This window comes from Drosophila novamexicana, unplaced genomic scaffold (assembly GCF_003285875.2).
Source record: "Drosophila novamexicana strain 15010-1031.04,08,12 unplaced genomic scaffold, DnovRS2.1 tig00000858-arrow-arrow-pilon, whole genome shotgun sequence".
In the NCBI taxonomy this organism is placed as follows: domain Eukaryota; kingdom Metazoa; phylum Arthropoda; class Insecta; order Diptera; family Drosophilidae; genus Drosophila; species Drosophila novamexicana.
Window position 1 is genome coordinate 1,052,279 of NW_020824829.1, and position 12,334 is coordinate 1,064,612.

Here is a 12,334-nt window from a genome sequence, read left to right on the forward strand (position 1 = left end):
TGTAATTTCTAATTTTCTGTTTTTTCTCCAAGTGTACGAGTTGGTTGGTGGATATGGCTAGCTCTTGATCTCTTTGGCTGGCTCGTTGATGTAAGTGATTCATAGGCCAGTTGGTCGCCGATGATCACCTAGGGTCATTTTCTGTTGTTGTCTGCTGATGTTGATCATGTCGATTGCTTGCTGATATGAATATAAAAACGGGCTCATTTGTCGGCTCCACTACAAAGCAAAGTCTAACGGCAATATACTAAAACTTTCAGCTGGTTGCATTGCTGATCACCGATCCACGATCACCGTGAATGCAACTGAGATCTTGATCTTGCAAATGGCCCTATTCAGCTAGCTGAGTGTGTTGACTCTGTGTTTGACTCTTTCTATCGCTGTTCTTCTATAACTTTTGTTCAACTTTGAGTGCATTCAATTTGGATAAAAGTAACTTCACTGATCATGTTGTGATCCTCTTGGTTATCATAAAGAGATTCTGAAGTGCACTTTGGTAGAATATAAAAGTATATGTGAATTCTCAACTCAATGTTTGCTTGGTAATTAATCTACCAGTTATATTTATTTGTTATGTGTCATCATATGTGATCGAAATCCTGCAATTGTATATTTTGCAGATGGACAAGTGCACGATTTTCCATCTGTTATTCATTAATTTCCTTAACAATTGTTAAGTTATATTAACAATCGCTGTACTTATCAGGATGATTGACATGAAGTTGGACAAAATTTGACATGAATTTTGCCTTGCTATAATAACATTGCATAAAAAGCTTGTCCCAAAAGAGTTATATGTCTAGCTTCATTCAATTTAAATAAGTTGCTTTTCTAATGTCATTGCTCATCCCTTGGCAAGGAAATAAGTCATTAGAATTGGCAACAGTCATTTCGTTTAGATTAACGGAATGCTCTTCCGGCTAATGCAATATGCAGCTGATTACATAGATAATATCACAATGAGCCAAATGCGACTGCGTAGTTGTTAATAGATCGAGACTAAAACTAATGCGGCATGACCAAGCAGAGATTCGCTGCGCCTGTGTAGGCGACAGGATGGCAGGATATTTAGACGCTGGGGGTGCTAGAGACTTATTCAGTTAGATGCGTATCTAAGATTGCGTACGGCCAGACGGCGACTGAAACTGGAACTGGCTATGGGTAAGCTGTAAATCCAATAAAGCCAATAAATATTGCCAAAACTGTAGCGTGCTCAGCGCTTTGTGCGTGCAAGGCTCACAGGATCAGTCGAGCAGGTTGATGCCTCACACACATCGAAAAAAAAGGTGCCAGAAATTGTGTCAGTGTCCTTTTCTGGTTTTGGCACAACATGACATGACTTTTGGGCCGCGTAGGCGTTTACTCGACTTAGCAGCGGCTTCAGAGTGTAAGCCAAATTGAATCGGCTTAGGGCTCAAAGTCGAAGCCGAAGTCGCAATCGGATCAGTGTCTGCTCTCACTCGGCAGCAGGTCCTGATGAGTTCATCGCGGGCACCTTCAGTCGCCCGCTCTTGAACTTGAGCGTTTTTAAATGTGCTTACAAAGACGCTGACGCAGCTCCTGTCCGACCGGCTTTGAGTACCTGTGCCTGTGCCTGTGCCGCTGCCCGAGTCATGTGTAACAGGAACAAGTGCAACACACACAACAAGGATAATCCGCTGCACGCGCAACTCACGAGGGCGTCCTTTTCTTCTCAAATAAATAAATTGTAATCTGCTTTGCTGTTTGATTTGAATCAAAACGCAGCCACGCCTACTATGCCCCGACAGCCCGATACCCCGATACCCCGATACCCCGACACCCCGATGCCACGATACTTGGCTAAAACCGACTCGGAGCTAAGCTTGGCCTGCGGCTCAGCCAATACAACGTTTGACAACATGCCGTTTTCTGGCCTGGTTGATCTGCTTGATCTATATAATCGGATATTGATTTCAACTGAAATCTGCCTTTGAATTTGTTGGTGCTACAGTTAACGCTTAAGACTGTGGCAAAATAATATTTTGGTTGATTTCTGATTTTGTGACATATTATGGATTAACTTTGCAATCAGCTTGTGACAAGTTATTGTGAACTGGTTTTGGCAAATTGTGAATGGCCGAAGAAATGCATGCGAAATGACAGAATGTTAAAGATATTAAAGATATGACATATAAATATTTGATATGGAAAATATAGTTGTATACAAAATGTAAAAATAGCACACAAAATATTTTCTCTTTTATAAATTTGATGAAATTAATTTAATTTTGTTAATTTAAATTAACAATAAGAGGTTTTTTTATTTTTCAAATTGCTAACATTTCCATATTTGAACAGATTTAATCAATTGTCAAGTTAAATCTCGAATTAAAACATAAATTTCATTAAATAAATCCCATTAGCTATGTCTCATCAATGTCGCAATGGCTGCCATTGCACATATTCACATAGTCTATATATTTTTGGCATATTTTTATAAAGTCGGGGCTGGCAATTCATGATGGCTGCCGAAATGCAACCCCCTGTGCCAGGGCAACCTCGGTCACACCAAGCGTTTATAAGTGCCCAAAGCAAACATCCACCGAGCAGATCAAAATAAGCGTAAAAATAATCCATCTTCGCGCTAAGCAAGCTGCAATTCCCCCCCTTCGGCCCGACACACGCACACACTCACACACGCACACACGGCCAGGACGAGCTCCGGAACAGCGCCAGCTTCCATTCAGGTCAGCGGCAGCTGCACTAAGTCAAAAAAAAAAAGTGTCAAAAATGTTTCATTTTGGATATGTTGAAAAATAATGGCAAAGTACCGAATGGAACACAGAACGGAGAAGGAGCAGCGATCCAGCCCCGACTGAGTCCTCAGTTTGTGGACCTTTTTGCAGCCACGATTTCTGCACGCTTCACGCCAATTTTCGCGCCTATCAACGTCGACATCGACTTCGACATCGACATCGACATCGACTATATCCACAGCCCAGCCATGCCCTCATCATGTTCAATGCACGATGGTGGTGCTGATGCTGGTGGTGGTGGTCCTGTGTGCTCCTGGCTTCCCGGTGGCTTGCCCTGTCAATGCGTATGCTCAGCCAGATTTCAGTTGGCAATTGGCGACTGCCCCTCACTGCATCCTTCCGCTTCCCTCAATGTTCCTGGGAATCACTTTCAATGGCGCGCAATATAATTCATTTAAATGATTGGGTTGTTTGTACTAGACCTCTATGTGAATGGCCCGCGCGGCGTGGAAACTCGTTTTTCCTATCGTTCACAGCGTTCTTTACATTTGGCCAGAAATGTTCCCATTTTAAATGCTATTGTGAATGTGTTGGAGATATTTAATGGCGAGGGAGAACACTAGAGCAAATGATGTATGCCATTTTCCATATGGAATACAGAGCCCTGACAAAAACATTGTCGAGTTAATACAATACATAATTTATTTCAATTTCCTCTTGAAACTCCAATGTTGGTAGATTGCAGATTTAAGTTACAAGATAATTCAAATATAGATTACATAGTTGAGAATATTTTCGAATTAATCAGTAAGTCGAACAGGTCAAGGGATATTTAAGAAGCTTACTTAAAATATAATTTATTCGTTATTGTTGCTTTAGCACGACATCTCAGTCTTAACGAAAGGTGTGTATATCTTGAAAAAGAGTCTACAGTAAAATGTTTTTGCAAGAGGTTTACTTTGGAATCGAGGTTTTGTATGGTGCATTCAATGAAAGAGCGTTTACAAAAAACGTTTGATTCAAATGAAAGAAATTACAAACAATTGAAATAATAACAAACGTCGTGTGCTGCAATCAAAAGGCAAAAGTAAACTTTAAGCACAGCTAGTCCGGACTGAATACTCTGTATTCGGTGCACAGTAGACGGTATTGGGTGCCCAGTACTGGGTGTACAATACTTACAATTACAATGTTAGATGGCGAGGCGGCAAAAGATCAAAGCGCCGCCACAAAAGCTGAGCTGAGAGCAGCGAGTGAAAAGAAAAATCACACAAATTTAACTGGCAACAATAACAATAAAAATAAAAATAATAAAATATAAGCCAAAGAAAAAATAATAATAATGTACAGAAAATGGCAAAAGCAAAGAGCATCAACAACAACAACAGCCCGAACAACATCTGCGACTTTCCCAAGCCATATGCAAATATATCATAGCGGCTAGTTACCCTGATGGATGGTACAGCCAAATGGGCCATGAGTCATAGTCGGAGCTGGGGCTTGAGTTGGTAAAATATAAAATAAAAACGTGGAGCAGGTACGACACCAAAGTTACGGTTTGATCACAAGTTGAGCGTAAAATATGCTAAAGATCAGCGAGTGTCAGTGCCAATGTGTGTTTGTGTGTGTGTGTGTGTGAGTGTTTGTGTGTAAGTGTGTGCCGCCAAATGAGCGTAAAATGATCAAAGAATCTTCGCGCGCTCTGCCAATCCACAGAGCTGTTACCAGTCAGTCAGTCAGCCAGTCATCCAGTCTAGAGTCTGCCCACTGGAGATCCTCTGTTTCACCCCGATCTGCAGCTCGCCTGGCTGATCGCATATTGCACGGCTAGCTACGTGTGCGCATTTTGCAAAATAACATTCAATTTGTGCAACCTGATCAAGCAATTTCATCAACCGATCGCGTCCAACGATCTCTACCCCAAAACAGGCTTTAATAAATAATCAAAGTACGATCATTGTTGCAATAAAAGAATATTGTGGCCACATTCTTTCCTCCCCCCAAAAACGAAAAGAAACCAAAAACAAAATCGTAGCCCTTCTTTTCTGGCAGATTTAACGCTCGCTTAAACTGCCGATCACCGATCACTGATCACTGATCAACAATCGCTGATCACCGATCGAGGCTCAAAGCAGTTCGCCGACGGTGGTGCCACCATCAGCGATCAAATTACATGTTGCCACTTTGATGATTTCTGCAATTGGCCACAACAACAACAGCAACACCAGCAACAACAGCAACAACAACAGCAACGACAACAACAACAACAACTGTGTTGCCGATCTGCTGTGGCAGACAAGTTGGCTGCCGCTTTCTAGCCAAGTGCAGTCGCAACGGCGCACAGCTGCAGCTTTGTAGAGTGGTTTCTTGGCTTAGGGTTCGCTTATTGAATTATAATGCAGCAAGTATTTGGTTGCTCGTTGCAACTACGTCATTGGTGCCACAGCCCAGACTGGTTGGTGCCGCAGCTTGCCGCGGGCTTTGCGCCCAGCCGCTTGTTAAGGCCGGCGATATAAAGACATTGGCAAGCAGCCAAAACTCATGATCAGCATGTCGACGGGCTATAAATAGCCAACTCAATTATGGAATAGGCGGATTAAATGCGAATATTCCGTTAACTAAACAAATCTTTAATCATAAATATTTGAAAGATACAAGCTTGAAACCTATTTTATGAAAATTAAGTTTAAGGAATTTAAAGTTCTAAGCATAATCTCATAAAACTCGTAGGAGTCCTCGGCTAAAGAGCTGTGCAAGGCACGCAATCATTGAAAGCAACTAAGCACAACCAGGATTCGGGCTCGAAGCTCACGATTTCAAATCAAAGTATGGACTATAGTATTGTCTTAGCCGGAGACTATAGTCGTCAGTGTTACTTAAAAATGTATATATACATATAATTACATCCTCTAGTGTTAATAAATTAATAACAAATATTTTGTCATACGTTTTCAAGGGGTCTCGATCTCCCTCAGTCTATCAACGCTTAGCGCGTTGTTAATTTCAGGCTAAGAGTTAAAGTAGAATAAGAGATGCCCATTCGACTCTTTATCCTTGTAAAGAGGTTTGTGTGTAGAATATGTTCTAGCCGGAACATAAGCTACTGCTAAGCATTATCTTGACAATTCTTTCAGCTTCGAGCACCTGCTGCAAAAGGTGTTTCACACAGGTCTCGCAGATGCCTTTCGGCAGCACCAAAAAGCTCACACGGCCAACTCAAATAGCAGGTTTATCAAATTTTCAACGCGAATCGATCAAAATTCATGCGTAAATCGCCTTTGGGCGAAGTTGTTTTGGCCGACCAAAGAGGAAGCGGCAAACAGGCAACCCCGAAAACAGAAATGGGAACAGTCATGCGAACATGTTGTGAACTCTGTTTGTTGTTGCCGTCCTTGTCGCACACGGCCAACGCGAATCGTAACGCTCTAAATTTGCGTTACGTAACGGAATTTAAAGCGTTCCTTATCAGATTGGTCTTGATGCTTTATCAACGCTCGCAACGCGCCCAAAATAAAAACACATGAACGCATATCTTTTATTTTCAGTCCTCAGTTGTTGGTGTTTTTTTGTTTGGCTGCGCTATTTAATAAACGTAAATAATTTTTAATGAATATATGATAAATTTATATATGTTTATGTATGCGTTGTTTTGTTTTTGGCGTGCGCTCGAATTGAGCGCTGGGGTACGTGAAAAATTAGCGGAAAATTTCATCAGTTCATCATCAGCACTTGTAAATTGTCTGTGCCTGTCATATTGGGCATACATGTTTATTTACTGGCGCTCGGCGGCAATTAACGGTTGCGATTCCGATTGGACACATGCGATTTGGGCGCGAAATTGCGGCACAGGTGCCAAATGGCCTGAAAGTGTGGTAAATTTGGAATGTGGCTTATGGTATTTTAACGAGAAATAAAATTAAAGAACAGCTCGTGACAGATTAAGAAAATGCAAGGCTCTTTATAGAGAAAACTTAAAGAATCATATTTAAAAAAAAGAAATCTTGCTTCCAGTTCTCACGTTGCGTTTCTAACCACCATTTTAACCCGATCACAATTCGCATTATGAACGCCTTCGCAGACACAAAAAGCACTGGGATCGTTCATCACGGCAGAAACGGATCATCAATCAAAATGCGGCAATGGGAGACAAAGCGTCTACATATTGCCCGCCAGCTACCGGACACCGAGTGTTCGCTATTCAGCACTCAGTTTGGGCCACACAGGAAGTTGGCTCAAATCAAATAAAAAAATTCGCATGCTACCGTCTGGGCTGGCAGTCGATCTTGGCTTGGGCAGCTATCAAAAACGCATAAATCAACAGCGCTCAGAGGTCGGAAAGTGGCTTTCAACAGTTTTGTTCAAAGAGCCGCAAAAGGAAGAGGCTCAGTTATTGTCAGGTCCTGGTCTCAACTTGCCACACAAATTTAATTTGTATAAAAATATCCAACTTGGTGGCCCAGGATAAGAGAGAAGCCAAGAAGAAGCCGCAGGGCTACTGTATGACAAAGTGGCACTCGCACTACCGAGCAGGTCCTGTGAGCGTCTAAGGACCCTAGGAAGCGATCCATTATGATTGTCACAGTTGACACACATTATCACCCTTGTAAGGGGAGAGAGATCTAGAGACTGAGAAAGAGAGAGAGGGAGAAAAAAAGAGAGTGAGAGAGAATGAGAACCTGTCGTCGTCTTGGTACGGGCAGGACCTGCCCTAGGCAGACACTGAGGACCCAAGCGATATGAACTAATTGATGTTTTCATTTAGATACTCGCTGCACTCGGGCGAGCATCTACCCTTGGTGGAATATATGTATTCATTCTAGGTGGTAAGTGCGACGCCCGCTGTGCACACATAATTGAGGGTCCTACGGCGGTAGAGCTACCTAAGCCACCCAAGAAAGTCGTAACTAGGTCCAGCAGGTCCAGGACTACTACAGCTAGCTATAACATCGAGCTGCCTACACCCTCACTGCCTCCTGGCCGCATTTTGTCAATGGCTTTGTCCACTCCCGCTCTGCCCTGACATCGGCGCGGGCCTCTCATCTTTGGCGAGCCCACAAGGCGGCATCTTGAAAGGGGCCCGCACTGACGTTGGTGGTCGCTCATATTTTGCTCATCTCCCATTGTCAATTGCTCTATTTTGTCGCTAGACGTCGGCTCACTTTAGACAATCGGGAATTTCGTAAATTATTTTCGTATTATCGAGTCGCAAAACGTGTTGTCTCTAATTGTTTAATTGTCAGCTCATGAGTTTGGCTTTTTGTGCTCTCATCCAGTCGGGGCATGAGAACACACAGATCTCCAGCTCTGGCTGGATCGTAACTAGCTGCTCTATTGTTGTCCTGTCAGTTTAGGGGACAATTTCTGTACGATTTTGAGGGATTAGCTGGGGTGGGCTTGAACCTGTTGTGGCTCCTTGGACATGTCCACATTTCTGTGTGGTCCACGTTTGTCCTTTTCGGGACGTTTGCAATGTCCTTAGTTTAATGGAGTATGAATCTATTGTATTTCCCGACATAATGTACATGGGACAGGCACTTAGTCCTCTTTAGTCTCTTAAATGAGATGAGAGACTAAGGTTAGGGTACGATAAAATAACAATATTTCGAAATTAGAGCTAGTCACATACATTTTTAAATTATAATAATAATAATTTCTTCTACTATATTATAAGTTGAGAAAATGGAGTTTAGTGTTGTTGTTTCCAAACATAAAAAACTAGACTCCAGTAATGCCGCCATGATTTAAACAACGCCGAGTAATTTCTTGTAGTTTATCATAAGTTGAAAAAAATTCCCAGACATAAATAACTAGACTAAAGTAATACTTTTATTGCTTAAGCAAACTAAATTGGGAAAATTGTTAATATAATAATAAAAGTTGATCCTTAAAACAATAAATAAAGGAAATTGATTGGGATCATATGCAAGATATATCTCACTAACAAGGGATTATTAATAAATGCAAGTTAATTAATTCAGAAATGATTAATACAGTAATGAGGCATTTTTCAACTTGGCCTCTAGATCACTTAGGGTATTTTCTAAACAGATCTGGTTCAGGCTTGATTTCGAATATTTATGACATTCCGGAAGAGTACATGACATTTCATGTAAATTTATTTTCCTATTAGCAGTAAAAAAAATATTCCCCGTTATGAGAGCTATAAATATTAGAAATCCATTCGTATCGAAAGCCAAACCCATATTAAACACAATATAAGTCTCATTTTAATAATTTTATTTATTTTGATTTCAGCATTTTGGCACTTATTTTAAGAATTACTTAAATACCTTTAAAAAATCTAAACGTAACCTCTAAACTTAAACAGTCTTAAGCTCTTAACTAAAAACTCTTCAGATAGTTAAGGATTAGAAAAAAAAACAGGCACAGTTTGAAGAATAGAACCAGCTAGAAGAGAAGTGAAGCTTAAAACTGAGAAACTGGAGCAAGTGCTGGGCATTGGGCTGGCCTAGAAGCCAAAGTAGGGATAGGCTGGAGCAGCTGGCATCATGGAGTTCTTGGGCTCGGCAGCGACCGACTGATGATAGCCGCCCATGTGGTTGGCATTGGCGCTGGGAAAGAAGGAGCCGGCAAAGTTGTAGCTGTCCCAGGACGAGGGATGATGCGAGCCCGAGGCTGCAGCGGAGGCGAACTGCGAGCGCAGCTGCTCAGCCGAGCTGGCGGCAGATGTAGGCATGGAGTACGCGCCAGCGGAAGCACTAGCCGACGCGGTGTAACCAGCGCTGGCTGTGCCCATGCCATAGGCGGAGTTCATGAAGCTGCTGCTGGCGACGGGGGCTTGCGTCTGCGCCTGGGGCTGGCTCTGCACGGGGCTGTGGGCGGCAGAGCTGCTGCCGCTGCTGGTGCTGGCAGGTGACATGGATGCCACGGAGCCACCATAGCCACCGGCATGTGCTTCATAGGCAGTAGCACCACTGGCTGCTGGCCACGCCTGCGAGCTGTAGAGACCCATGCCCATGTTGGAAGCAGGAGCCGAGCCATATGAGGCGGCTGTGGAGCTGCTGCCAAAGCTGGGCACCTGCTGTGTGTTGAGTTGCTTGCGCAGACGCGCACGCCGATTGGAGAACCAGACCTGGACGCGTGCCTCTGTCAGACCAGTGCCCTGGGCCAGCTCCTCCCTGGTGTACACATCCGGATACTGAGTGCGCGCAAAGATGCGCTCCAGAGCATCGATCTGGTCATTGGAGAAGGTGGTGCGCGAGCGGCGCTGCTTGCGCTTTAGCTGAACGCTGGGTTCGGTGTCGTCCTCGCTCTCATCCTCGCTGCCCGCGGAGCAGGCGCCACCACCCAGAATACCATCAATGCTGTGGGAGCCAGTGCCATGGCCCGATCCAGAGCCAGAAGTGGCTCGCAACAGACGCGAAATGGAGCTGACCGAGGGCGCATTCTGTTTATCGCAGATGCCCGCTTCGATGAGCTTGGCGCGTATTTCCCAGCTGAAGATGCCCGGCTGCGACTGCTTCAGCTCCTCGATTCTGGCCTCAATGTAAGGCGTGGCCACGCGCGGCTTGCTGCCGCCGATGACGCCCGGGCGAATGGAGCCCGTCTCCTGGAAGCGATTGAGTATCTTGGAGACGCATCCGTGTGAAACGCGCAACTGCCTCGAAATGACGCAAGGACGCACGCCAGCGGCGGCCATTTCCACAATTTGGCGGCGTATGTGATTGGGCAAAGGGCGACCGTTAATGAAGACGCCGCCAAGCTGATTGACGCGTCCCTGTCCTGGTAAAGAGCAACGAGAAAAAGAAATGACGAGATTAGCTCAAGTGATCTTCGAATGTTGTTCAAAATAAATTTTCAGCTCGAGTCTGTAGACTCCTGATCCTTCTTTGCCAATTTCTCTAAGCTTATTGTTCTACAAATCTTGCTGCGTGTGGGCAGTTTGAGTGCATTTGGAACGATCTTCAGGTGATCCTCAAGTGATCTTCAATTAACTTTTCTTCTCGCGTGCTCGATTGAGCACGTAAGTAATCCAATTATGCAGCATGGGCATTGTGCGCGGCAGGATCAGTGCGAGGATCAGTTCGCACGATCTATTGTCTAGGGCTAAGACAATTCGTTGGCCATTTGTCTTGTTGCCAATCGCATGTAAACATAACGAAGCGCAAATTGCCAATTTGCGTGGGCCAAAAACGCTGCAACTCGGTAGAGAAAACTGAGCAGTAGGCATGGAAAATGCCGATCACTGTGCAGCTGTGGCCCATGCAATCAAATCAAACTAATAATCCATAAGCCCGACAGACACACAGACAGATCGTCAGACAGACAGACAGACAGACGTCCAGCTGTGCCAGCTAATATCAGTACGTTGCAGAGCATAAAAGGCCAGCCCCAAAATGCTCAAAGACTCCAGCTTAAATACTGTTGTTGTTGTTGTTGTTGTTTTGGGGCGCTGACGTTGCTGCTACGTGCTACACAAGAGCCCCAACAGCAGACGCTGAGCCAAGATCAAAGCAGCGGCGCCGACTCCAGACTCCAGACTCAAGACTCGAGACTGTTGACTGGAAGAGTCAAGACTCAAGATTCAAGACGCTGAGCGCGCCAAAAAGTCTGCAAAGTCTGGACAGTGAGTCGCCGGGCTGGCTGGAAAAGGTTGTGGCTGCAAGTTGTGATCACAATCAATAAGTCAAAAAGCTGATCATGATTGTTGGACGAGCGGACCAGCGGACGAGCCGACGAGCGGGTAATGATCTCTCGTTTGGAGCCGGCGAAAGCGCTGCCCCATATGATCACGATGATGATCATGATGATGATCGGGCACATTTTTCTACGACGTTTTGTGCTCGTAATTGTGGTAATTGGTAATAGAGCGTTGTTCATAATGATGATCGCTGTCGTATGCTTACCTTGAAAGGGATATCCAGCATAATAGGGTGTCATATTGAGTGCCGATACAGCCATATCTATCTATATGTATATGTATATAATCCGTTCGAGTTGGCTTGTTAAATATCTGTTTGGTTTTTCTGTTACTTTTTCACGTTCACCAACACTTTAAATTTGCACAAGTCTCTTCTTATATATCACTTTAGTTTCTCAAATTTGTTTTGTATTTGTTTTGGTTACTCTTGTTGTTTGTGTCATGCGCATGCGCAACGCTGCTGTTTGTTGATGCTGCTCGTTTGCTTGACAGCTCGAAACTGATTTTGAAACGGTCAGCAGCCGAGACTAAAACGAATTTGTGAGATTCTCAGACGACGCGCAGGCAACAGCAACGGCAACGGCGACGGCAGCGCTGCTTCATGCATGCAGAACACCACCAACAAACAAAAACAAGTTTTTTTCCGTTCAAGAATAAAAACAACATACAGCTAGCCCACGCTGCGAGGGTGGCTGGTGCGAGCGAGCCAGCCATAGCTGCTCACAGCAAGAGCGCTCGCAGCCGATCGTTAGCCGCTGCGTGTGCGAGCAGTGCCACACTTGCTCTTGCCGCTGCTCTCTGCTCTCGCTCCGCGTATATGTGCGTGCGTATGTGTGCGTTTGTTAGAGCAGCTGCACCAAAGAGAACCAATGGGTACTCTTAGCATGGCTGCAATTGGACGTAGCGCCGCCCCATTTGATCCCTGGCTTAGAGAGCTGTTTTCTAAGTGGATCTA

The 12,334-nt window shown here is 44.3% G+C and overlaps 1 protein-coding gene across 1 annotated transcript; it reads right to left on the reverse strand.

Annotated features, from left to right (window-relative positions):
* Positions 1–8,953: 8,953 nt before the first annotated feature.
* LOC115764558 (protein gooseberry) lies at positions 8,954–11,876 on the reverse strand. The gene is made up of 2 exons (XM_030707679.1): positions 11,585–11,876; positions 8,954–10,460 (listed from the first exon to the last, which is right to left on the reverse strand). Exons 1-2 carry the CDS (start codon positions 11,637–11,639, stop codon positions 9,187–9,189), a joined length of 1,329 nt encoding a protein of 442 aa, XP_030563539.1. The 5' UTR covers positions 11,640–11,876; the 3' UTR covers positions 8,954–9,186.
* Positions 11,877–12,334: the final 458 nt, after the last annotated feature.